The sequence below is a fragment of the Exophiala viscosa genome (assembly GCF_022695815.1).
Source record: "Exophiala viscosa unplaced genomic scaffold EDD37scaffold_13, whole genome shotgun sequence".
Lineage (NCBI taxonomy): Eukaryota > Fungi > Ascomycota > Eurotiomycetes > Chaetothyriales > Herpotrichiellaceae > Exophiala > Exophiala viscosa.
The window spans coordinates 1-23,553 of NW_026944365.1; the positions used below are offsets into that span (position 1 = coordinate 1).

At 51.2% G+C, this 23,553-nt stretch overlaps 8 protein-coding genes across 8 annotated transcripts; 6 read left to right on the forward strand and 2 right to left on the reverse strand.

The window, feature by feature from the left end:
* The first annotated feature begins 881 nt into the window (after window positions 1–881).
* On the forward strand, window positions 882–2,602 carry EDD37DRAFT_640817 (mitochondrial transporter fsf1). Its single transcript, XM_062817264.1, has 4 exons — window positions 882–1,093; window positions 1,238–1,371; window positions 1,422–1,516; window positions 1,566–2,602. Exons 1-4 carry the CDS (start codon window positions 990–992, stop codon window positions 2,244–2,246), a joined length of 1,014 nt encoding a protein of 337 aa, XP_062666081.1. The 5' UTR covers window positions 882–989; the 3' UTR covers window positions 2,247–2,602.
* On the forward strand, window positions 2,603–4,654 carry EDD37DRAFT_640821 (adenosine deaminase). Its single transcript, XM_062817265.1, has one exon. It carries the CDS (start codon window positions 2,710–2,712, stop codon window positions 4,534–4,536), a length of 1,827 nt encoding a protein of 608 aa, XP_062666082.1. The 5' UTR covers window positions 2,603–2,709; the 3' UTR covers window positions 4,537–4,654.
* Window positions 4,655–4,815: 161 nt separating this feature from the next.
* EDD37DRAFT_168425 (uncharacterized protein) lies at window positions 4,816–11,165 on the forward strand. Its single transcript, XM_062809824.1, has 2 exons — window positions 4,816–11,055; window positions 11,112–11,165. The coding sequence occupies exons 1-2, from the start codon at window positions 5,167–5,169 to the stop codon at window positions 11,127–11,129; spliced, it is 5,907 nt and encodes a 1,968-aa protein (XP_062666083.1). The 5' UTR covers window positions 4,816–5,166; the 3' UTR covers window positions 11,130–11,165.
* A 1,555-nt stretch (window positions 11,166–12,720) lies between these two features.
* EDD37DRAFT_612950 (uncharacterized protein) lies at window positions 12,721–13,737 on the forward strand (the record flags this gene model as incomplete). Its single annotated transcript, XM_062815410.1, has 1 exon — window positions 12,721–13,737. One exon carries the CDS (start codon window positions 12,721–12,723, stop codon window positions 13,735–13,737), a length of 1,017 nt encoding a protein of 338 aa, XP_062666084.1.
* Window positions 13,738–14,318: 581 nt separating this feature from the next.
* On the forward strand, window positions 14,319–17,829 carry EDD37DRAFT_168480 (kinesin family member 18/19). Its single transcript, XM_062809826.1, has 2 exons — window positions 14,319–14,688; window positions 14,735–17,829. The coding sequence occupies exons 1-2, from the start codon at window positions 14,492–14,494 to the stop codon at window positions 17,592–17,594; spliced, it is 3,057 nt and encodes a 1,018-aa protein (XP_062666085.1). The 5' UTR covers window positions 14,319–14,491; the 3' UTR covers window positions 17,595–17,829.
* Window positions 17,830–19,427: 1,598 nt separating this feature from the next.
* On the reverse strand, window positions 19,428–21,126 carry EDD37DRAFT_168467 (uncharacterized protein). Its single transcript, XM_062809825.1, has 2 exons — window positions 20,813–21,126; window positions 19,428–20,761 (listed from the first exon to the last, which is right to left on the reverse strand). Exons 1-2 carry the CDS (start codon window positions 20,904–20,906, stop codon window positions 19,566–19,568), a joined length of 1,290 nt encoding a protein of 429 aa, XP_062666086.1. The 5' UTR covers window positions 20,907–21,126; the 3' UTR covers window positions 19,428–19,565.
* Window positions 21,127–21,515: 389 nt separating this feature from the next.
* Window positions 21,516–22,333, forward strand: EDD37DRAFT_168521 (uncharacterized protein). Its single transcript, XM_062809828.1, has one exon. It carries the CDS (start codon window positions 21,671–21,673, stop codon window positions 22,295–22,297), a length of 627 nt encoding a protein of 208 aa, XP_062666087.1. The 5' UTR covers window positions 21,516–21,670; the 3' UTR covers window positions 22,298–22,333.
* EDD37DRAFT_168515 (3-hydroxyacyl-CoA dehydrogenase) lies at window positions 22,333–23,527 on the reverse strand. The gene has a single exon (XM_062809827.1). It carries the CDS (start codon window positions 23,242–23,244, stop codon window positions 22,369–22,371), a length of 876 nt encoding a protein of 291 aa, XP_062666088.1. The 5' UTR covers window positions 23,245–23,527; the 3' UTR covers window positions 22,333–22,368.
* Window positions 23,528–23,553: the final 26 nt, after the last annotated feature.

Below are 23,553 nucleotides of genomic sequence, written 5' to 3' on the forward strand. Positions count from 1 at the left end.
CAGTGAGCCCTTTTCCCATCGTGCCCAGTGAGCCCTTTTCCCATCGTGCCCAGTGAGCCCTTTTCCCATCGTGCCCAGTGAGCCCTTTTCCCATCATGCCCAGTGAGCCCTTTTCCCATCGTGCCCTTCCCCTTCCCCTACCCCTGCCCCCGCCCTGCGCAGGAGAGGCACCTTCCCGTGGTGCAGGGTGTCAGTATCTCAGTGCCTTCATGCATTGAGAGAAACCAAGACCTCTCCAAACAACTACCATCAACCAACTACCCCTTGCCCCCTTCTCCTTTCCCTTGCCCCATGCTTTTTTGTTCTTATACAAGGCGACGAGGCCAATTCCTCGTCCCCTTCATTGTTTTTTCATGTGCTTGTGCGGCTTGTCCGCGGAGCATGAGAAGAAGTTCCGAAGCGTCATTGTCCTTTGCTCTGTGCCTACCCTGTCCCGACATTTTCTTCCTTCCAGCCCACCTTTCTCGCTCCGAAGCACCATGAGGGTCGACCACGATGAAAGGCAAACATTTGCTCTTCATCCATCAGACGATTTCATTTTCTTTCCTGCGCCAGCATCTCTTGCCTTGGAATGATCACTCTGTAATGTCCATCGTGATTCGTCACGCCATATCAATGCAAAATGTATCGGCTTACCGTCTCTGACATAGCAACGGAGATCATACCTTCGTGAGAGCACATACGCTATATCGGTCACAGAAGCATCAGTAAGGTCGAGCGTTGAAGATCGCCTCAGAGAAGACCCTGGAGAGCCAGTTGAGTCCTGGCATGAGGTCCTATTAGCCTTGTCGGTTATTAACGGCTATTGTTCTCGGCTGACTTTCCCCATATACTTTCGTTTGCGGCCGAGGTCGCAGCGCGTTTGGATGTTCACCGTTTGACCTGCACAGGACTTACTTGCCAGGTACCTACATTTAATCAGCCTTGCATACACTCGTTTCTTCGAGCCTTGGTGCTCTCATTCTCTCCTTCGGGCGCTCTTGCCCAACATGTCTGCGTCATTGCCTGGCAATCGTGACCTGCCGGCCTCACAGTATGATCTGTCCACCTACTGGGGTCGTGTCAAGCAATCGGCGCAGATAGCAGATCCGAGGTGAGAAAGAAACAAGGAATTGGCACGTTGTTGTGTATGGGCCGACTCGCAATGTGCTGTGCAATGGTACTGAAAGTACTGTAGCACAAGGCAGCGAAGACACTGCAACGATGTTAACTGGCAGCGACTGACTCATGGTTCTAGCACACTGTTTGTCTCTTCTTCGGGCCTCGAACATGCGAAGCGATTGGTGACATCGTACAAGACGGGGGAGACGAAAATCATGACACCCGAAATATGGAATGCAAAGAAGATCGTGGACTCTACGCTTCATCCAGGTTCGCATGGACCGCGACGACTGTACGGCAGTGGGCTGACTCTTGTCCAGATACCGGACAGCCTGTATTCCTCCCATTCCGCATGTCATGCTTCGTCATCTCGAACTTGATCGTGACGGCTGGTATGCTGACACCTAACATGGGTGTATGTTTTCTTCCTGTCACCGCTGCAAGCGGTTTGCTGACGAGGGTAGACCACAGGCACGGTTGCATGGCAGATCATTAACCAGTCTCTCAATGTTGCGATAAATAGTTCCAACGCTAACAAGTCCTCGCCACTATCTACCCAGACCTTGGTTCAGAGCTACCTGCTAGCCGTATCAGCATCTTGCTCGGTTGCTGTCGGGTTGAAGTCCATAGTGCCCCGCCTCAAAAGAGTGTCGCCCAATGCAAAACTCATTCTGGGACGATTGGTCCCTTTTGCAGCTGTGGCTTCCGCCGGGGCGTTGAACGTCTTCCTCATGCGTGGCGAAGAAATACGCCGAGGCATTGATGTCTTCCCCATCCAGTCAGAGGCCGAAAAGGCCGAACGAGAAAAGAATGGAAAGCAAGTTGAAAGCCTCGGGAAGTCCAAAAAAGCAGCGACATTGGCGGTCGGTGAAACGGCCATCTCACGCGTTCTCAACGCGACGCCAGTAATGGCGATTCCACCTCTCGTTCTTGTTCAGCTACAGAAGACGGACTGGCTCAAACAGCGGCCAAGGATGGTACTACCCATCAATCTAGGTCTGATTCTGACCACGAGTATTTTTGCCTTGCCACTGGCTCTCGCAGCATTCCCACAGCGACAGGCGGTAAGTGCCAGAAGTCTGGAGAAAGAGTTCTGGGACAAAGGTGGACAAGGCGGTCTGGTCGAATTCAATCGTGGCATCTAAAGTTTCTGGCTAGATGGATGCACATTCAGCGATAGCCTTCCTGTGGTGTGGGGGTTCTGCTAAGGCGTACGGCGCCTAAAGAGTTCAAATTCCAAAGTCATGGGCGCATTAGAGAGCGTAGCACTGGTTGAAGAGTGCCTCGGGAGGAGACAGGCATTTTTGTCATAATAAACGCTGAACATGGACTACACATGCAGCGATGCGAATCGTGTACCAAATCATGGCAATGACCATTCATTTGTAGTAGATGTCCAAAATATAGGCCGCGTTCCGTCTGATGAGGCGCGTGCGGCAGCCTTGCGGCAGCCTCGTCACCGCATATATCCGCCGCCAAGGAATGGTCTTTGGGATACCGATATACACTCTCTAACTGCTAGTGGCACACAAGACGTTACTACACAAATCATAAGTCGAGTGCAATCAGGCCGATTGACCTAACTAGTCACTAGCATATCTAAACAGCATGGCGTCCGAGGACCCGGCATCCGAGAATGGTTCCATTGACTCGGATCTCGAGTGGGAGTTGGACGAGGGAATCCCACAGGTTGAGGATCCTTTCATCCAACGATACATCTCTGGCCGGGAAGCTCTGATTGCGCAGGAAAAAAAGCAACGTCATGACTACATTTTCAAGCGCACAATGTCGCCCATGGCAAAGGAGGCTGCCAAAATTATGGCTTCAATCCGTCGACGAGAGCTGAAGGAAGTCTGGACATCAGAGTTCGAAGAGAGCCTGATGGACAAAAATGGGGGCAATTTGTATCCTGGTATGATGTTCACGCTGGCTCGGGACCGCATAGAACGGACTGATCTATGGAAGATCCTTGAGAAGATGCCCAAAGGCGCTCTGCTCCATGCTCATCTGGACGCCATGGTCGACATTGACTGGCTAATTGACCAGGCTTTGGCTGAGAAGGGACTCTGTATCCTGGCACCAGAAGGTCTCAGTGACTCTAAGAAGAGGGATTTCGGTGCAATGCAATTCAGATTCTATCCTGAAGAGGAGATTAAGAAGCATCAAGGTTCCGGCAGTATCTGGACCACAAACTACCAAGCCAACACACCTATCCCTATCAGGGAGGCGCAGAGAACGTTTCCGGATGACACCACGTTCAAGAAATGGTTGACCAGCCGATGCACTATCACCGCAGAAGAATCGTTATGCCATCATCATGGCCTGGACGCGATCTGGCGCAAATTCCAGAGCACATTCTTGGTAATCGGGCAGATGTTATTTTACGAACCTATCTTCCGACGAGCTATGCAACGACTTTTTGGACAATTAGCAGATGACGGCGTCAACTATGTCGATCTAAGGGCGGCTTTCAAGTTTGAGTTTAGACAGGAGGGTCAGACCAACGGGCCGATTGAGCGCTTCGACGAATTCTTTGTGGTCCTGGGAGAAGAGATTGAGAAATTCAAGCAGACTGAGGCAGGCAAGAACTTCAAGGGTGCCCGAATGATCTGGACCGTCATCCGAAGGCTGGACAATCGCTCGGTTGCCAACGCGATGACGGAGTGTATACGCATGAAAAAGAAATATCCGCATCTGGTCTGTGGTTTTGACTTCGTATCGCAGGAAGATACAGGCAGGACTCTCAAAGACCTCACGCCGATGATCTTCTGGTTCAGGAAAAAATGTGCCGAAGCTGGTGTGGATTTACCATTCTTCTTCCATGCGGGAGAGTGCTTGGGCGATGGTGATAGCACAGACAACAACCTCTTCGATGCAATTCTGCTGGGTACACGGCGCATCGGACATGGATATTCCTTGTACAAACACCCTCTACTCATCGACATGGTGAAAGAGAAGAAGATCTTGGTCGAAAGCTGTCCGATATCAAACGAAATCCTACGATTATCAAGCTCCATCCTATCGCATTCCCTACCAGCGTTACTCTCAAGGGGCGTATCTGTCTCCTTGAACAACGACGATCCGGCGATTCTGGGTCACGGCAAGAACGGGTTGAGCCACGACTTTTGGCAAGCATATATGGCCTTTGAGAATCTCGGGCTCGAAGGTCTTGGCACGATGGCAGAGAATTCATTGAAATGGTGTGCTATTGAAGATCAGAAGTCCGCGGAATGGACAAAGAGCATCACTGATGGATACATGGGCAAAGGCACCAAGTCGAAATTGCTGCGGGAGTGGAGATCCGAGTTCGAGAAGTGGTGTCAATTTATCGTTATGGAGTATCCCCTGGAAGCTGATGATGAGGAGGATGAAGAGGACGAAGATGAGGAAGATGACGACGAGGACGAGGACGATGATGAAGAGGATGATGAGTGAATGTCCGTTGCTGTCTTGAAGGAAAGTCGGATAGAGTAGATGATGCTGTAGTTCAACCCTATTCAGCATCTGCGAGCACGTTAGAATTGGGAGAAATGATAAGTTGTTAGTGGGGTGATACCGATAAGATAGAGGGGGAGTTGGCCAAATCGGCATCCCTGTCATCTGCTCGATTCAGTCATGATCCAGGCGTCGCGTGCACAGATGCACCGCCAATGAGGTGTTTCAGACGCCTAAGTCCAGATGTCCACCGCCGTCATTCTGCTTGTTTCGTGGCCGGGAGACCCTTAGACCATTAACATCTGCCATCTGCCTGTTTACGATTTACCCCGACCCTCAACATCTGTCCCTGCGTTTGACCGAACGAACGATAGACATATTCTCTCAACAGTGTATCGGTCCTCTTTCTGATACGACACTCTCCAGTAGGCTGCCGGTTGATCTACTCACAAAGATTTCCATGTGTCAGGTTTAGACACACCCTCTACAATAGTGGAAATCCGCATGTCGTTCGCTTCTGTTCGGCCTATCTCTCGAAGTGGCCGTCTATCGCGACGTCTAAGTGTGGCCATCATGACCACAGCATCTTCATAGTGTTTGGGGAAGGCGCTTCCTCCGAACGTCGACATCATGTCTTACTTCCTTCCATCCTACTTCCAGAAGCGCCTGCTTCGGTATGCCCTTAATCGCCTCGACTTCATCGACTCGGACGAGTTCGACCTCGATAACCTTGGCCTCACTTGGGGGCAACGGACAGTACTCGAACTAAAGAATGTCGGCATCAAAGTTAAGAGGATCACAGATACCTTACAACTGCCACCCTCCTTTACGCTTACTCATGCCTCGATCCGGCTGTTACGACTCACCCTGCCTGCAGACCTGCATGTCAGTGGCATCGAAGTCGAAGTGGAGGGAGTAGAAATAGTGCTAGGTGTACGGCAAGAGACTGCAGATAAGCCCCAGTCAAGAGGAGGAAGACCACTGAACAAGTCGGAACGTGCAAACTTGCCCAGGATATCCTCACCACCCATACACGATCCGGGCGGCCGCCGTTCCCTTGGTCGGCATGGGGGTTCTCTGGAACTATCTCAGGTCCTCCCGACTTCCGAAGATCTGGCGAATTCCTTCTTGGAAGGAGAGTCACCTGGAGAGCGAGACGAACTGCAAGCGGCTCTGGAGTCCCAATCCCAATACATGCACGAGTCCGTAGCCTCTTCGCAGGGTGAGGATGTCGGACTGGGAATGCCGGGTGGTCTATCTCTTCCGTCCTTTGTTGCCGACTTCCTGAAAGGCGTGGGTGATCGCTTGTCCGTCAATGTCAAGGATGTTAATGTTGTTGTGGAGATGGACCGTTCTGCATCTGGCGGACTTGCTGCAGAAAATACGAAGTTCATGCTCGCTATCGGAAACATCGCCGTTGATCCATTCCGACAAGCAGGAGCTATCAATGTCGAGCAAGATCCGAGGCGGTCGATAAGGCTACAGGAGCTACAATTCTTCGTGCTGTCAGAGTCCGAGACCTTTTCAGAGTTCTCAGGGTTTAGTTCGCCCAAGCTGAGCAGATCTCGCCATAGATTGGCTCACCCTGAAGACCACGGAGGCATCAACGACGCAGCACCGTCAAGCAACGCTAGTCTCAGCGAGCATTCAGTCCAGTCAAAGGTTTCTTCAAACTCTCCCAGCAGCTCTCGTCTCGGACTTGGGCTTGACAACGCCCTGCTTGCAGATTCTGGTATATTTGAGCGGAGGTCGAGAACAATTCCCCTGCGAGAGGAATCGTCAAACGAATCAAACCCGATCGACAACAAGGCTCATGCGCAGGGAATACTCGAAACTCTTCCGGCTCCATATGAGGGAGAGCAGGAGGCAGAGGTTGCAGATTCCGAAAATCTAGCCGAGTCCAAAGTTTTTACCCATGACGAGGCAGCCAGCATGTATATGAGCGCTGTCAGTGGTCGGCTAGACATGCCCGGTGGTTGGGGATGGCCAAATCCCGACTTTGACGAGCCTGAAAAGAAAGACCTGTCGTCTTCCGAGTCCCACCTTGACGTACCCAATACTAACGAACATCACGAGAAGAACGCAGGAAGTCATGCCAGCAACGAAGCCAGAGCTTCAAGTGGCGAAAGCATACTCAACAGCACCCTTTCTCCTTTCTATCGTTCGAGAATATTACGTCTTGATACGCTACGACTTTCAATACCACAGCCTGACCACAACGCATCAACTGAGGCACAGCAAGCGAGGACCTCGAGCACCTCGGATCCCCGTCCACAGCGTCAAATGCGCCCTGGCTCTTCAAGTATGGTTGAAAGTACATTTCTGAACGATCCTCGGCTCTCAAACCTACGTTCACAAGGCCAACCTCCAGTCCCTGACCACACGAGTAATGGGCTACGAATAGATGTTGGCGAAGTTTTCTTGGATCTGGACATTACGGTCACCAAGATTCTCGTGATGGCCTCGCAAGCCGTATCAGAAGCTTTGCCCAAGGTTGACGAAAAATCGATGAAGCCGTCTACAACGGGTTCCGGAGCAGCTCCTCCCGAAGTTCTTGTGCAAAAGGTGGCCTTGAACCTGTGTGAAGCGGTACGAAAGACACCGCCGAGTAAACTGGGACTCCAGACGATAGAGACCATGATGGCGCACGACTCAGCTCTCCTCCAACTGTCCTCGTCTGCTATCTCCTTCGGTGCAGCTGCGGGACATAGCAGAGCCCAACGGGTCTCGATCTCGAAGGTAGTCATGACACATGGGGATAGAGTGGTGCTGTCATTTCTCGATTCAATCAATGTCCGAGACTCAATAGCCACGAGTTCCATGCTTAGGCCTCACGACATTGCAGCGACCATGACAGGAAACCGTTTCGAGGTGCAAATCAAACCTGTCCATATCGTTCTGGATCTCCTGGTTATCGATGATGTTCTCACGAAAAGCGGTGGTTTGAGCTCCCTGCTTGACCTTGGGAATTCAATCGTTTCGACGCACACTGTGAAAGGTCCATCGACGCCCCCAGCGCTCGATGCCCGCAAACAACGAACAGTAAGGTTCAACGATCCACAAAGGCGACCACGAGCTGAGAGCGATACTTCGTCACCCGCTCCGAAGGTTGATCTTCGCATCTCAGGCGCTCGCCTTGATCTTATCGGATCCGAGTCCACGGTTCAGGTCAAGACTTCGGCGATCAAAACTGTCTACCGGCAGAGTAACATGCGACTGGTAATCGACGGTGCGGCCATAGAAGGGCCTGTACTGGCAGCTACCGGTTCGCGTGCTGAGATATATGCTAAACTTCGCAATATCGAGTTGCACTATTCAGACGCCCCAGACGACGATGATCTGGATAGACTGCTGTCACTCATCACACCGTCAAGCGACAAATACGATCAAGACGATGATATTATGGTTGATACGCTATTGAGACAGCGTCGAAAGGGCGGTGTGTTGCGGCTATCTGTTGGCGAACTGCAGGCTGGTGCCACTGGCCTCCGTTGGATGCCTCATTTGACCAAGGTTGCGGATGAAATATCTAAACTCTCATCGGTCACGAAATACCTCCCAGAAGATGATCGGCCCGGCGTACTCACGTTTGCTTTGGTCAAGTCACTCGACGTGAAATTCGACGTTGACGAAAAATTTGGTCCCATCAAGCTCAAGGCTGACCTCCTTGAGGGTGCACACATCAACGTTCCCGCACTTGCAGCCGCTCAGATCGCATCGTGGAACCTCTCGCGTAATGAGAACGACGTGCTGATTGGCGAAGTCACTTCTCAAGCGTCTGTACTGGGCCCCCCTATGTTCATGTGTAGATTTATTGCAGACGAGATGGAGCCTACTGTCCGCATGAAACTGTCGAACACCTGCCTCGAATACAAGGTTGCGACGATTGAGGCCATCTCCTCGTTGGCGCAGCGCCTTCAAACCGATCCGTCCATCAATGCACAAAGTCCAGCCTTACAGCCATCCAGTCCTTCTACCTCAAGTAGTGGGGATGGCAACGGCTTCTCGAGAAAGATTCGGGTCTCCCTCGCATTCAGAGACTCAGCCATAGCACTCAATCCTGATCGAAGTCCGGCAAGGGGCCTGTTTGTGTTGACCGACGCCGTTATACGGCATGAAAACCACAAGAGAGGATCAACAAATACTTTGGAAATTAGAAAGGCCTCACTGCTAATCATCAACGATTCATCAACCATAGGACAGGACTCGGCCAATGTTGACCACAAGCTCTATTTCGAAGAAAATGACCAAGTACAACATCTTACCAAGGCGGGCTTTGTTCCAGTAGGCTCGATGTCTTCAGCTTCTGCCATTGTGAAAGTCGTTGAAGAAAAGGCCACCCAGCAGACCCAACTCGATGTTGAGTTTCGAAACAACCTTCTCTTCCTCGAGACGTGTGCGGATTCTACACAAACATTGTTCCAAATTCTGGGTGGCCTGACACCGCCTAGCCCGCCTTCCAAGGTGGCCAAATATCGTACTGAAATAGTTCCTATCCAGGATATGCTGGCTTCCTTCACTGGAAATGCCTTTGTGTCTGAGACTGGACCGGACCTTGGCCTTCAAGCATCCCGAACGACGGTTACTGGACGCCCTCGAAGACAAGAGTCACAATCTGATATGGATGACGAGGATGAGGAGGAAGACGATCACGGTTTCATGACGGACATGTATCGTGATGCCGATGATGCGGACGATGAAATGACCGCAAGCCACGTGGAGTCAGATCTGGGCCGGTCCGCCATGTCAGAGTCTATTCACATCGCCCCTGTGGAGGCAACAAGTGCTGAAAGTGCAGATGTGAGCGATAGCATCATGATGCACAGCCTCTTAGACTTCAGAACCGACCACTTCGCACCCAAGGCCTCGGTGGATGGAACGGCACATCGTTGGAACTCGGCACAAAACACATATGGCTTGGCGAGTGACACAATCTTTGATCGTTCTCCGGTGAAAGTACGGATTAGAGATGTCCACATCATCTGGAACCTCTTTGATGGCTATGATTGGCAAGCTACAAGAGACAAGATTTCACAGACAGTCAAGGACATCGAGGCCAAAGCGCTGGCCCGACGGCCACGAAGCAGCAGTCGGGCAGCGGCAGCTGAGGAAGAGGACGAATCGGTAATCGGCGACTTCTTGTTCAATTCGATATACATTGGCATCCCGGCCAACAGAGATCCCAGAGAGCTGACAAATGCCATCAACCATGATATTGATGACATGGTCAGCGAGACGGGCAGCTATGCTACTAGAACTACTGTGACGGCAGCCACGACGCGCCGCCATCCAGGACCCGTTCCACGACAGAAAAGGCTCAGGCTAAACCGCAGCAAACACCACAAAATGGCTTTCGAACTTGAAGGCGTGTCTGCGGACTTTTTAGCCTTTCCTCCAGGAAGCGGTGAAGTGGAGAGCTCAATCGACATCCGCGTGAAGAAAGTAGAAGTCTTTGACCACATCCCTACATCAACCTGGAAGAAGTTTGCCACGTATATGCAAGATGCGGGTGAACGAGAAGTTGGCACCAACATGGTTCATATTGAGATTCTCAACGTCAAACCAGTTGCAGAACTCGCCGCGTCAGAGATGGTGGTCAAGATAACGATCCTACCATTGAGGTTGCATGTCGACCAAGATGCGCTAGACTTTATGAGCAGATTCTTCGAGTTCAAGGATGATAGTGCAACAGAATCGAGTACGCCTTCGACGCCGTTGTTTCTGCAGCGTGTGGAGGTCAACGCTGTCCAAGTCAAGCTCGATTTCAAGCCAAAGAGAGTGGATTATGCAGGACTTCGTTCTGGTCGGACCACGGAAATGATGAACTTCTTTGTGCTTGACCGTGCAGACATGGTACTACGCAGGGTCATTTTGTATGGAGTCTCCGGCCTTGAGCGACTGGGTATCATGCTCAACAATATATGGACGCCGGATGTGAGGAGCAATCAACTTCCTGGTGTACTTGCAGGACTGGCCCCCATCCGGCCACTGGTCGATGTGGGAAGCGGAGTTCGAGACCTAATTGCAGTACCCATTCGGGAATACCGCAAAGACGGCCGAATCGTGCGAAGCATTCAGAAGGGTGCTCTCGCTTTTGCTAAGACGACCGCAACCGAATTGGTCAATCTGGGAGCGAAGATGGCCATCGGCACGCAACAAGTCCTGCAGAACACAGAAGGTCTTTTCGTACAAGGGGAGCAAGGGGAAGACGTCGATGTCGATGACGAGACAAAGAAACAAATCTCGCTGTACGCAGATCAACCAGTCGGGATCAGGCAGGGTTTGAGGACAGCTTACGGTAGTCTGGAACGGGACTTGTTGATCGCTAAGGATGCAATTGTGGCCATACCTGGAGAAGTGATGGCCAGCAGCAGTGCCAAAGGGGCAGCTCGAGCAATCCTGAAGCAGAGTCCGACGATCATCCTACGTCCTGCCATAGGAGCCACAAAGGCCGTCGGACAGACACTGATGGGCGCGGGCAATACGCTGGACAAGCAGAATCTGAGAAGAGTCGATGAGGTAAGTCTTACAGCGTGTCTGAGGATGCATGCCACCGTCATACTGACCTTGACCAGAAATACAAACGACATTAGCGCTGCATCTCACTCTCATTCGCATTTTGTTGTGACAGGCTACGTCTCTGGCTTGCCCACAATGATTGCCTTTACCTTCGCACGTTGCGTGTATGCGCATTCGAAGGCAGATGATGCATCAAGGCGTCTGGGCAAGTTGAATTTGAAATTGCATAGCCGGACTGGGGAGTTTTGTTATTTGATGTGTTAACTACACACCGGTTATGAGTGATGCGAAACGAAACGAAAGGAATGGTATGAGTATTGAGATTGCATCGACGAGTCGAATGGCCAGGCGCACATTCATGTTTATCACAATCGCATATAAGCATGGCGTTTGGGGAAGGTGGAAGACTACGCGAACAGGTCAGACGATGAGATACAACGCTTTTCAGCATTTGGCATAACATGTCGTCCCCTGAGAAGTATCTTGATTCGATGACCACGTGGTCACTACGTCGTCACTCGACCACCTCTGATAGACAGTCTGTATCAAACACTCGTTACAAACTCCACGCCATGGTCATGGTAGGTGGCAAGGGGGCTCTGAGACAATTCCTCAAGAATCGCACACCACCAAGGCTTCTCTGCAGACAGACACGAATGTCGACCACACAGCACCTTGGAGACGTACTCTGCATGACGCAGGGCAGTGCTAGTTTGCCTCAAACCGCTGAAACCTATTGCAAGATTGCGTGACTTGTGGAATTACTCTATGTCTGCCTTGACCAAGCCGAGCCTACATAGCCATGGCCCACCCGGAGAGCTATGTCGCACGACCTCGAAGTATGTTGTCGACAGATTCACGGAGGCCAACCCTCCAGTATGCCTTGACCTGAAGTGGGCACGGTACGTTTGAAGGGTTCCAAATCCTGGGCCATCGCCTTCAGGCTTAGCTCTGGTCTGAACCCTGTCACACATAGAGACGCAGGTACCGAGACGGTGGCGCCAGACGGACTTGCATGACCGACACTCGTCATAAGAAGGAAACCATTCCGTGGGCTTGTGTGTGACTGAGAAAAGTGTGGAGGGATTTGGTCGTGGAGGCTGTGCAAGGGGCGTGGATAGCCTTGCGCCCCAGGTACCATGCATTGGATCTGGATCTGATTGGCCATAGAGAAGATCTTCAGATTGGCCTAGCCAGTAACTTTGCCTTTCACAGCCTCAGGACCCTGTCCCCTGACAACAAACAATCGCCTGAAGCAAGCATACTCATACAAGAGCAGGAGATACAACCATCCTAAAGTGTAAAACTCCGCCCTTCGCCTACCTCAACGTCTGATACACGTCTGATAGGCCGCTGTTTGGTCGAAACTCAGGCGAACTCCCAGGCGTTTTTGCACATCGGACTTTGATCAAACTCCTTGCCACAAGCTGTAAGACACGAGATCTCGATTTCACTCAAGTTAATATAAAGTTGAGGTGCCAGTCAATTGTTTGTGATCATCAGAAAGCAAACTAAAAGCTACCGAGAATCTCTTCGTAAACCACAGTGACTCACTGACAAACAGATTCCACATCAGTGAAGGTGACGATCGCGACAGCACCTTCCTTCACTACCAGAACCAAACATTTATTGTGCACCTTGAGTCTATCAGATTCGCCTCCCGAAATGGACGCTCCAATCTTCCTGTCGCGCGACTCCTTCCACTCTCACTCATCAACTTCATCCACTTTCTCACGAGCACGCCATAATCCTATGGACATCTTCAAGAGACTCGGATCGAAACGATCGAGCAGCAATGCATCAGTAACACCTCGGTCAGTGCCAAAGCTACCCTCTGCACCATTAGGCAGACGCAACAACGTCGATCCCAGCAGTCCACATGTCATCACCACGCCGACTCGGAGACCCCGACCAGCCGAGAATCCAGGCGCACCTCCTCCATACACAGCCGCACCGTACAGCCCAGCAGACGTAGCGTCTCCGATGCAAGTCGGCGATGACTCACCATATGCTTTCCTTCGGGAATTTGATACGGTGTTTCTGATCGATGACAGCGGCAGCATGGCAGGTCGCAGCTGGCGGGGAACATCTGCAGCACTAAGTGCCATTGCGCCTGTTTGCACAGCCCACGACGCTGACGGAATTGACATTTACTTCCTCAACCATCGCAACCCAAATAGCCATCTAGGCGGTTACACCAACGTCACAACCACACAAGGAGTGCAGGGTCTGTTCCAGACCGTTCGGCCTCTCGGCGGAACGCCTACGGGCACGAGACTTAACCAGATCCTCAAGCCGTACTTGGTGGAGGTGGCCGAGTCACTGGAACGACAGGCGCACGGCCACGAAGCCACGGTTAAGCCGTTGAACATCATTGTCATCACCGATGGCGTGCCCAGTGACGATGTTGAGATGGTCATTGTTAACGCCGCGAAGAAACTTGACAAGTTCGGCGCAGAGCCATGGCAGGTTGGTGTCCAGTTCTTCCAGGTGGGTAGGGAGCCCGAGGCGGCGGAGAATTTGAGGGAGCTGGACGATTCGTTGTCTGAGCAGTACCAAATTCGCGATATGGTGGACACGGTGCCATGGAATGGAGAGGAAGGCCAAGAGCTTACGGCGCAGGGTCTGTTAAAGATTTGTTTGGGGAGTGTGGTGCGGAGGTGGGATCGGAAGACGGTGTAGAACAGACCTCCGGGGAGCTGGAAGGGTTAAGAGCTTTCTCTGGATTGTATCATCATTAAGGCGGCACTTTTGGCTACGTCTGCATATTCTGGTGCGGTAGCTTGTATCAGACTTGGGAGGAGTATGAGTACTTTCAGTACCATGATATCGAAATAGTCAACATAATTGATAATGGAAAAGTATTTCAGTACATTGCCTGGCCACCTATACTCATATGCGGTCTGTTTCATAAGCCAGTGTACTTGTTTGTTGGTTTTCTCTATCGCCTATTGACCTCGAAACGTGATGGAAGTGATCTCCAAGGTCATTTGGAAGGGTGGCTTGGTGGAATTGTTGCGACTGCGCCTACCGTCACTCTGCCCGTAAACACATGAACATCTTTACCTGCATAATGTCACGGAGGCAATGGGCTGATCGGATCCCAAACATCAACGAGTGTACAGATAGAACTAGATTGATTCGTGAACCAGAGAAAAGTACAACTTCATTTCATTTTGCAGGCGTTTTTTGTGGTTGCTCGGGCAACGAACAACGCGGTCGGAAAAAACACGCTCGATTGGTTTCATCGCAGAAGCCATACACTTCAGACTTCCAGGTTGTAAACGGCCTCGAATGCATCTGACGTCGGCTCTTTTTGCGCTTGTTATCTGTTCAGTCTTCAATTGTTTCCTTAGATAGTCTTTCGGGACCTGCATTACTTTCTCATGATTTCCAGTTCCCACCTACCACTACTCGCCAGGAGGTAAACATAGCAATGGCCTCTGATGGCGCATCTTCAATTTCAGTCACAGTTCGAGTCAGACCATTTACGATACGAGAAGCCGCACAACTGACCAAATGCGATGATACCACAATCTTCCTCGGCGATGGCTCCCTGGCAGCTGCCCCTACACCGAAACTCTCGCAGAAAGGTATTAGACCGGTAATCAAAGTCGTCGACGACAAGTGCTTGTATGTGTCAGCGCAAGTTTGAAGTACTTCCGCTGACGAAAGACAGAGTATTCGATCCTCCTGAAGACAATCCTATACAAAAGTTCTCCCGATCCGTGGTTCCTTCTGGCAAACGAGTCAAAGATCAGACTTTCGGTTTCGACCGCATCTTCGATGAAAATGCATCTCAGGGCGAAGTATACGAGTCTACTACCAGACCACTGCTGGACAGTGTCTTGGATGGATACAACGCTACAGTCTTCGCCTATGGTGCAACGGGATGCGGAAAGACACACACTATCACAGGCACCGTCCAACAACCGGGTATCATCTTCCTTACCATGCAAGAGCTCTTCGAAAGACTCACCGACTGCGCATCCGAGAAAGTCACCGAAATCTCATTATCCTACCTCGAAATCTACAATGAAATGATACGTGATTTACTGGTGCCGGGCACCGTGAGAGGAGGTCTCATGCTGAGGGAGGATGCAAACCAAACAGTATCCGTGGCTGGTCTTTCAAGTCATCACCCTCAGAACGTACAAGAGGTCATGGACATGATAATGAAAGGGAACGAGATGCGGACAATGTCCCCCACAGAAGCCAATGCCACCTCGTCGCGGTCTCATGCTGTCCTTCAGATCAACGTTGCTCAGAAAGACAGAAATGCTAGTGTGGAGGAACCTCATACCATGGCCACCTTGAGCATCATCGATCTGGCTGGCAGTGAACGGGCTAGTGCCACGAAGAACCGTGGCGAGCGATTGCTTGAAGGAGCCAACATCAACAAATCTCTTCTCGCCCTCGGCAGCTGCATCAATGCTCTCTGCGACGTGCGAAAACGGAATCATGTCCCATACCGAAACTCCAAGCTTACCCGTCTCCTAAAGTTCTCCCTCGGAGGCAACTGCAAGACTGTGATGATTGTTTGTGTCAGTCCTTCCAGTGCGCACTTTGATGAGACACAGAATACCCTAAGATATGCCAATCGAGCGAAAAACATACAGACCAAAGTCACCCGGAATGTTTACAATGTCAATCGTCATGTCAAGGACTTCCTGGTCAAGATTGACGAGCAGATGGCCCTCATCAATGAACTGAAGGCTCAGCAGAAGGACTACGAAGCAGTGGCATTTGCCAAGTTCAAGAAACAGAACGAGAAGAAGGAGGTTATTGCTCGAGAAGGTGTACAGAGACTTAGGAGTGCGTATGAACATTCTGCGGCTGAGAGACAAGAACGTACCAGCAACATGATCAAGTTGAAACAGATCGGTCGTCGTATCGCAATGTTGTCCGCGTGGATGACAGCATTCGACACTGTCTGTGATACCCTCGAGGAGGAAGAGCCCATGAAGAACATGCAAGTTGTGAGAAAAGCTGCGCAAGGCATTATGATGGAACTCGAGAGTGGCCGGCACCATTGTCAGCAGAAAGTGTCCAAGAGCACGTGGGACAGGGCAATGACCACAGCACTGGACCATACTCTGCGACAACTCCAGGAAGTCGATACTGGGGACATGGTCGATTCGGAGATGGTACGCCGAGAAGTCGAATTGCTCAAGTCCAATGCCGAGAGAGAAGCACTTGCCGCTGTCAATGAACAAGAAAAAATGGGAGACGCCGCGACCATACAAGTTCTGCTGCAAGCGCATTTCGAAACCATTTCTGCGATTGAGAGTCTGAATGCCATGAGTGTCGATGAAGCGGTCGAGGCAGCCACTCAGATCCTTGGCAAGATGCTCGCCTCAGCATCTAGTGCGGCCTCGTATATTGTCAAACCTGATGGGAGCCTTGCGCCCGTTGAGTCCTTCGCACCTACAAAAACAGGAACACCAAAGAGACGCAAGCAGAATATGAACAGCTCTCTATTGGATACGAGCCCGATCCGAGCCAAGATTCCGATTCTTTCTCCGGCAGCCAGACCTTCTCCAAGACGACGCGCGCTGCTGGGTAGCTCGAAGAAAGGTTTTCAAGTATCCTTCACTCCCAAGAAGAGGAAGTCTCCTGTCAAGGCCAAGCGAGCCGTGAGGTGGCGGGATGATACTGAAGACGGCACTTTGGCCGAATTCGAGAAGACACCACAGAAGTTTGCCTCCTCATCACCAGACGAATCAACGACCGAAATCACAATTCCTCAGGTCTCTGAGCTCACGACTTCACTTGCACAGCTCCGCACCCAGTCTCCAGGATCTTCACCGATACCACCACCACCAGAATCAACACTTGCTGTACCAGCAAAGAGCAGTCGATTCCAAGCAGGATTTCTGTCCAAGAAGAATGATGATTCGCCGTCGTCTTTGATGCCGCCTCCAAGGACGACGGCGTTCTCATCCTCAGACAGTGAGACGTCACCCTTGAGGGAGGTCGATCCGAGCAGAGCTGCGAATCGACGATCTTTGGCAGCAACCGCTGACAAGACAACCGTAGAAATCTGCATCGACAGTGCTAGCAATTCTTCAGCTGCCAACTCCGATGCCGAGAACCAGGCCAATCCAGACAGAGACGATGCGATGAAGATTCGTGATGCTGTCAAGCGGTCCAGTTCTTTCCGTCGTTCCAATGCCAACGGATCACGCACTCAGCGACGACGCTCTCCAACCGCTGCTACAGCGATGGCAGGCTCGCCACCCAATGACAGCATGTTCGCTGCCGGCCACGTTAGGAGAATGGTCATGGGCAAGAGCGATAAAGAGAATGACTGGAAGGCTGGAGTGTTGAGTCCACGAGTTCAAGGGGTCGTCAGTCATTCGAAGGGATCGGGAATAGGCGCGGCACGACGGACAACCATGAGTGGAGATGTGAGGTCGACACCTAGTACTGGTGATCGAGGTCCCATCAGGATGAGTTCGATTACACCTTCGCATGGCCAGGGACATTCGGCTTCGAGGGGGAGCTTAGTGCCGAATGGCAAGGCGGTTTGGCGTTGAAGGTCGTGAGTCAAGGACCAAAAATTTTCGCTTGCATTGTATGGTGTCAACGGATCGAAATCAACAGGATGGCTGGGACAAGGACTGACTAGGATGCCATGGTATGACTGGAGTTCGGGCTTCTCTGTACAATTGTACACTTCTTCACCAAAATTTGGTTGCTCGACAGCCTGAGCGTATTGAGCTGCGTTCGAGGCGGGCTTGTAATGAGATATCGGTCTTAGACTCGAGTTTGAATCCGAGCAGGCCATAATGAATCATGATGAAATTGTGTTCTGATTCAATACGAGCTGTGCTATGGTTGTTGTGTCCATGGACTCCTCAGTAGTGGAGTGGATTGAATGTTCGGAAGTCCAAATCCGAGGACCCTGAGATTCAGCCTTGCGGGTGGAACCACGAGATTGGGAGCAGGAGGGTCTGACGTAGCTTGCTCCTGTCTGATCTTGACATTACTTCATACCTTGTTTTATGGGAGTATCAATCATCTTCGAGAGTGTCTGAAAGTCTGATACACACTGCAACGAGACCTCCAAACACTATTTACAATGGCATCGCTCTCGGGTCAACAAGGTGCTGGATCGAAGGACAATCCGCCTGGGAAAAGTGCTTCGGGCGAGGCTACGAGTAAAGTCAACGAGCGCTATGGAGAAGGCGCTTCTGGAGGCAGTGAAGAATCGGGATCTGGATCTGATAAGGTGTGTCGCCCTTACTCCCAAATTTCCATCTATGATGTCTGGCTATGGTGTCCACGAGAGGTGATGCATGAAGGATAAGAGAGGTCTTCAACAACAAAGGGTGTAGTCTCCAGGCTTGAGCCCTTTCGTGGCCGGCCTGGTCGGCGTCGGACTCATGTCGAAAAGCAACTCGGATACTTGGCAAAGCAGACCATAATATTCATGAACAGACCTGGGTGAGTTGAGCTGACTTATCTCCTGACAGACATCCCGCGACGAGTCTTCATCCGAGACAACACAGACTTCGAATCCGTTAAAGGGTCTTGGCTCATCGGCCGAAGGAGGCGATGTTGACAAACCCACGGCAAATGAGTTCGCTGGGGAAGGGGCAGAAGTCACTCGCTGAGGTGGTGTCTTATGGCTGAGCAGGGTGGTCCTGGTAGTGTTGATGTCGTTCGCTGTAACGCTAGGATTGGGATTCTGAGAGAACAAAACAACCTGGCGTTGTCAGCCTGTATCGAGAACACAGTATCAAAGGGTCCGCGGCGAGCATGGTAACAATTGCCATTATTGTCCACCACCACTCAAGCACTGAACAACCGTCCGCTGCTTTCTTGAATCTTTTTGCGCTTCCTCCATGCCATATAACACCATGATACCAATACCGCCGCTGACCACCTATTCCGTTTTCTCATTCTACCACACCCTCTCTTCTCAAACCTTTTATGATAAACTCCCCGAATTTCAACCACAATTCCTCGTCGTCTCAGGTCAGGCTAGCCAATACCGTGGGCTAGGTAGCAAGACGCGACGAATTGCCCTTCCTCGCCGGACTCAAGACTAGCATTCTAGCTAAGATCCAAGTCCTACCTCTCTCCCTCACGATCCTCCATCCGGCCGATAAGGTTGACAAACAAAGAACCCGCAAAAATAACCATACTGGGGGGTTGAGAAAAAATAACAAGTTGGATTGGGAATTCGTAGTTTCGAAAAAACCCCATATAAGGGTTTCACTTACCATGACCTCTTCAAACCCGGGTTCATGGCAGAGTTTTTGCTATTCTTTTTTGGATCTTGTCTTTTGAGGTGTCGGGACTTGTGAGAGTTGTATGAGTTCTGCCTCACCTTCTTCGAATTTCTGGTGCCGACGTGGGTTCGTATCCTTGAAAATAATACGTGGACATCCTGGTGAATGGAGCTGGCGCACGGATTTGGACAAACACAACCGCCCAGATCTCTGATACCGAGACTTTTGATATCAATCTCTCCTCCATCCCCATGTCCACAGTCCACAACCTCAATTATGCAACCTCCATCGCCTATGAATTACTCCAATTCTGCCGGGCGATTGAATTATTTTTCTGTAAATGGTGCCCGGGATCATCTGCGACTCATACCACCACGTCTGGTCAGTCTCCGGCATCACCTCTATGACGTGAGGGTACGGTCCTTGAATGAAGTACCTGAGGTCCGACGATGCGGCCATACTAAGGCGACCTGACCTCAACCCGTTGAGAAATGGTTCAAGGTGCTTGAAAGGGTAATTCCCTCTGTGACAGATGTAGTCCTCGACTCGACGAAGAATGCAGGACTTGTCTTCAAGGACACAATGCCAGATTGTCATATAGTGCTGATCGAAGAAGCAACCCTCCAGTTTCATCGTCTCGAGTTGTGCTTCATCGCGGAGGAAGTGTATCAGACGCAGCATCGAACTTGTGATTCTTTCATCGCCTAGGGCGCCAGGTTTCCAGCCGTCTAACCGCATGTTCTTGATGTGTAGGGACTTCAGTGTGCCGCGGTGACGTCTGATGAATTCGTATAGGTCTGCGCTCGTGACTGTTGTCCATTTGAGAGTCAAATTGACGAGGCGAGGATAAGTGCATGACAAGAAGGATTTGATGACAGCTGTGGGAGCGGCAAAGGTATCAAGAGTCTTCTTGAAGTCAGACGCGCAGCAGGACTGCCCTCTCGGTTCCAGTGGCAGGAATTTAAAGCCGAAGGATAAGTTCTCCAGGGCTGGGAATATGCTCGACAAGTTTTTCAACAATTCCGGCATCTCTGGCAACTCCTGGCTTACACAGGGCCAATCTCGAAGCCTGATTCGCAATGTCTTGACATTTGATAACCGGGTTCCCGTGATTGGAGACGTGATATGAAAAGGCGGTTCGTGCGCAATCTTGATGAGATGCTCGACGCTGTTCCAAGTAGGACTGAAGCATAGCTCGTGGAACAACTCTCGTGTAGCTTGATTGCCGGTAAGATGATTTATCAGTCTGCAAGCTTTGAGTTCTTCTCTGTTGAGATGACTCATAATGTTGCTGATCACCTCAGACGACAGTTTGCTCCAAGTTTCAGGCATGTTTGCGCAAGGTCTCGTGTTTGGTGGAGATAGGGGATTGCTGGGGACTTGTTGCTCAAGGGTAGGATTTATGGAAGATGAAACGGAAGCAGCATGGAGGAATAATAAAAGAGACAGCGTAAGGCAGTCGTTACCTTGCTATTGTTAGACAGTTGTTCTTCTCTGCACATTTCGAAATTGCATACAAAGAGAAAACAGTGACAGACGCCGCAGTCGCATTGTGAAAGACTGCTTCACTCTTGCCATCAAGGCAGTGCTGGAATGAATGCATTCGAACATTCAGTGAACACTATCAACAAAGCCGGTTTCCAGGAAAGGCAGCACAAAGAGGCAGCGAGCACAGGTTCCTCATAATGCGCACTCCCAATGGGTATGGACGGAGGTGACTAGGGCTTCAATCTCATACATATGCCGTTGGAAATGACGGCCTTGGGAACGTGAGTAGGTACTCATCCCGGACGCATTTAAAGGACCTGGAGCATATCAGGTGGGTGGCCCCTTGGACCCTCATGATCCCTCGTTCAGACAGTGCCGCTTCGTTTGCAAACTGGGTTGCCATATGGAACGGCCAACAAAGCACGCTGCGAGGATGAAGCAAAGTCTGGCTAGTCAGGCAACGGGCAGGTCTCCAGCAATGCAGGCACTTTCCGCGTTGAGCGATTTGACATTGTCGAGCTGCAGGAGCTGCACGGATGGCATCGTCGAGATAACTTAGGGTAATCATGCAGCGGGTTCAGTGGCGAAGCAAAGAGTACCTGGGGATGGTTGGTAGGATGACAGATATCGTTCGCCAATCAAAGGGTGATGAGCGAAAAGAGCGACGAACAAATTGGAATTGTCAAATGTCGTCATTGAATCGCTATACGAACGAAAGATTCCCGAGGTCTATAAACGAGGGTCGCCGCCTCTACAGCCACACCCTCATCTTATCCATAAAAGTCGTCAAATAACCTGAACACATCTTCGCATATCGCGACACCGTCAAACTGCAATTCACTACCAGCAACTTTTCCTCCATCGCCCTTATCGCCCTTCTTGTCGCCATGGCTTTCCAAATGCCCTCATTTCTATCACGGTTCCTCCGACCCTTCGCCTCCTCAGCCTCTATGCCCCTCCAGCCAGATGCTCTTGCCGCTGCTCAATTTCCCCCAACCTCCCAGAGAGCCATCTTCGCCGGTGGTTGTTTCTGGGGTCTCGAAGAACTATATCGCAAAGACTGGGGTAACGGCAAGGGTCTTCTCGACTGCAGAGTAGGATATACTGGAGGTCACACCAAAGCGCCCAGCTATTACGATGTCTGCTCCGGTCGCACTGGACACGCCGAATCCCTCTTGATTGTCTTCGACCCTGAACGGGTCACTTACCGTCAACTCTGCGAGTACTTCTTCAAGATGCACGATCCTACAACCCTCAACCGCCAGGGTGCAGATAGCGGAACACAGTACCGTTCAGCCGTCTACGCCGAGAATGACGAGCAGATGCAACAAGCCCAAGAGATCAAAGAGAAAGTGGCAGAGCAGTGGTACAAGGGCAAGCCTATCACGACCGAGATCAAGCGAGCGACAGAGTGGTATGACGCTGAGCCCAACCACCAGAAGTACCTCCTTGTGAACACGGGTGGCTACCATTGCCCTGCGCATTTTGTTCGGCGGTTGCCAGAATTGAAGTGAAGCAGGAGAACATTGTTTAGAAGTTGATTGCATTTTCAGCGCCTCTTGATGACCACATGTACATATCTTCATTATAACCGGCTCGGCATCCTGACTGCCCCGTCAAGCCTTATCACTCCGCCATTGAGCATAGGATTCTCGGCGATTTCCTTAACCAACCGGGCAAACTCTTCTCCACGACCCATCCGCGTGGGATACTGGATCATCTCAGTATTGAGCGACGCTCGCGAGCCGGCACTTCCTTTCGGCTTGGTTTCTGCTCCCTCCTTCTTTGCCGGTGCTGGCGCTTTCTTCTTCGGCGGTACTGTCATGCCTGTTTGGAAGACACCCGGCGCGATGCCCATTGCTCGAATGCCCGCCTTCTGACCCAATTCTCGGGCCAATGGAAGAACAATGCTGCGTACAGCTCCTTTGCTGGCACTATAGGCCAACTGCCCAACTTGACCCTCGTATGCGGCGACTGAGGAGACCACGATAATTATTCCGCGCTCGCCGTCAGGGCCCCAAGGTTCGTTAAGGGCCATGTGAGGGATTGTGAGACGAATGAGATCTACTGTTCCTCGTAGGTTGATCGCCAATGTCCTGTCAAATAGTGCCATGTCCATGTACTTGAGGTTGTCATGTGTCGCCGACGGGTCTTGTCTGGGTAGCGATACTGCGGCCGTTCCGATACCTGCACAACAGATCACGCCCGACAGCGGTTTGTTTGTTTCCTGAGTCCATTTCAATGTGCTCTTCAAAGCCTGTTGTAGAGACTCGGTGGAGGAGACGTTGGTCTTACTAAAGAGGATTCTACTGGAGTCGATCGAAGAAGAGGAATCGGAAGGTGGAGGGTTGAGGTCAAAGATTGAAACGTCGGCGCCATTCTGCAAGAAGATGAGAGTGGTTGCAAGCCCGAGGCCGCTCGAACCTCCGCTCACGATGAACGTGCGATCTTTGAGCTGCATACTGAGGAAGGGATTTGCAGGTTCGTGAAGAATGGAGGGCAGGAATCGAATGGTCTGTAGATGAGGAACACGGACAGTAAATAAACGGACCTACCTCGGTTCGCCGCGTGACATTCCCATGTGCACTGTCAGTCGAAGTGTTACTCCCCATGGCCCGGAGGTCGTGGGGACGATATCATTGCTCCCGTTGTCTAGGACCTGAGATGTAGCCTATAGCACTGGGTCACAGAAGAGAGAGAGTGCTCGCAGCCGTGCAGCGAAGTTTGTAGAAGTAATCATGGTTGATACTTGATAGTGTGTGTTTATGCC

Bases quoted from the DNA above. Each gene is read 5' to 3' on its own strand.
- EDD37DRAFT_168515 (XM_062809827.1), bottom strand. From the start codon at position 23,244: ATGCAGCTCAAAGATCGCACGTTCATCGTGAGCGGAGGTTCGAGCGGC.
- EDD37DRAFT_168480 (XM_062809826.1), top strand. From the start codon at position 14,492: ATGGCCTCTGATGGCGCATCTTCAATTTCAGTCACAGTTCGAGTCAGA. The intron at 14,689-14,734 runs GTATGTGTCAGC...GACGAAAGACAG, and splicing joins GTCGTCGACGACAAGTGCTT to AGTATTCGATCCTCCTGAAG.
- EDD37DRAFT_168467 (XM_062809825.1), bottom strand. From the start codon at position 20,906: ATGTTCGAATGCATTCATTCCAGCACTGCCTTGATGGCAAGAGTGAAG. The intron at 20,762-20,812 runs GTATGCAATTTC...AACAATAGCAAG, and splicing joins TCTGTCACTGTTTTCTCTTT to GTAACGACTGCCTTACGCTG.
- EDD37DRAFT_640821 (XM_062817265.1), top strand. From the start codon at position 2,710: ATGGCGTCCGAGGACCCGGCATCCGAGAATGGTTCCATTGACTCGGAT.
- EDD37DRAFT_168521 (XM_062809828.1), top strand. From the start codon at position 21,671: ATGGCTTTCCAAATGCCCTCATTTCTATCACGGTTCCTCCGACCCTTC.
- EDD37DRAFT_640817 (XM_062817264.1), top strand. From the start codon at position 990: ATGTCTGCGTCATTGCCTGGCAATCGTGACCTGCCGGCCTCACAGTAT. The intron at 1,372-1,421 runs GTTCGCATGGAC...ACTCTTGTCCAG, and splicing joins GGACTCTACGCTTCATCCAG to ATACCGGACAGCCTGTATTC. The intron at 1,517-1,565 runs GTATGTTTTCTT...TGACGAGGGTAG, and splicing joins TGCTGACACCTAACATGGGT to ACCACAGGCACGGTTGCATG.
- EDD37DRAFT_168425 (XM_062809824.1), top strand. From the start codon at position 5,167: ATGTCTTACTTCCTTCCATCCTACTTCCAGAAGCGCCTGCTTCGGTAT.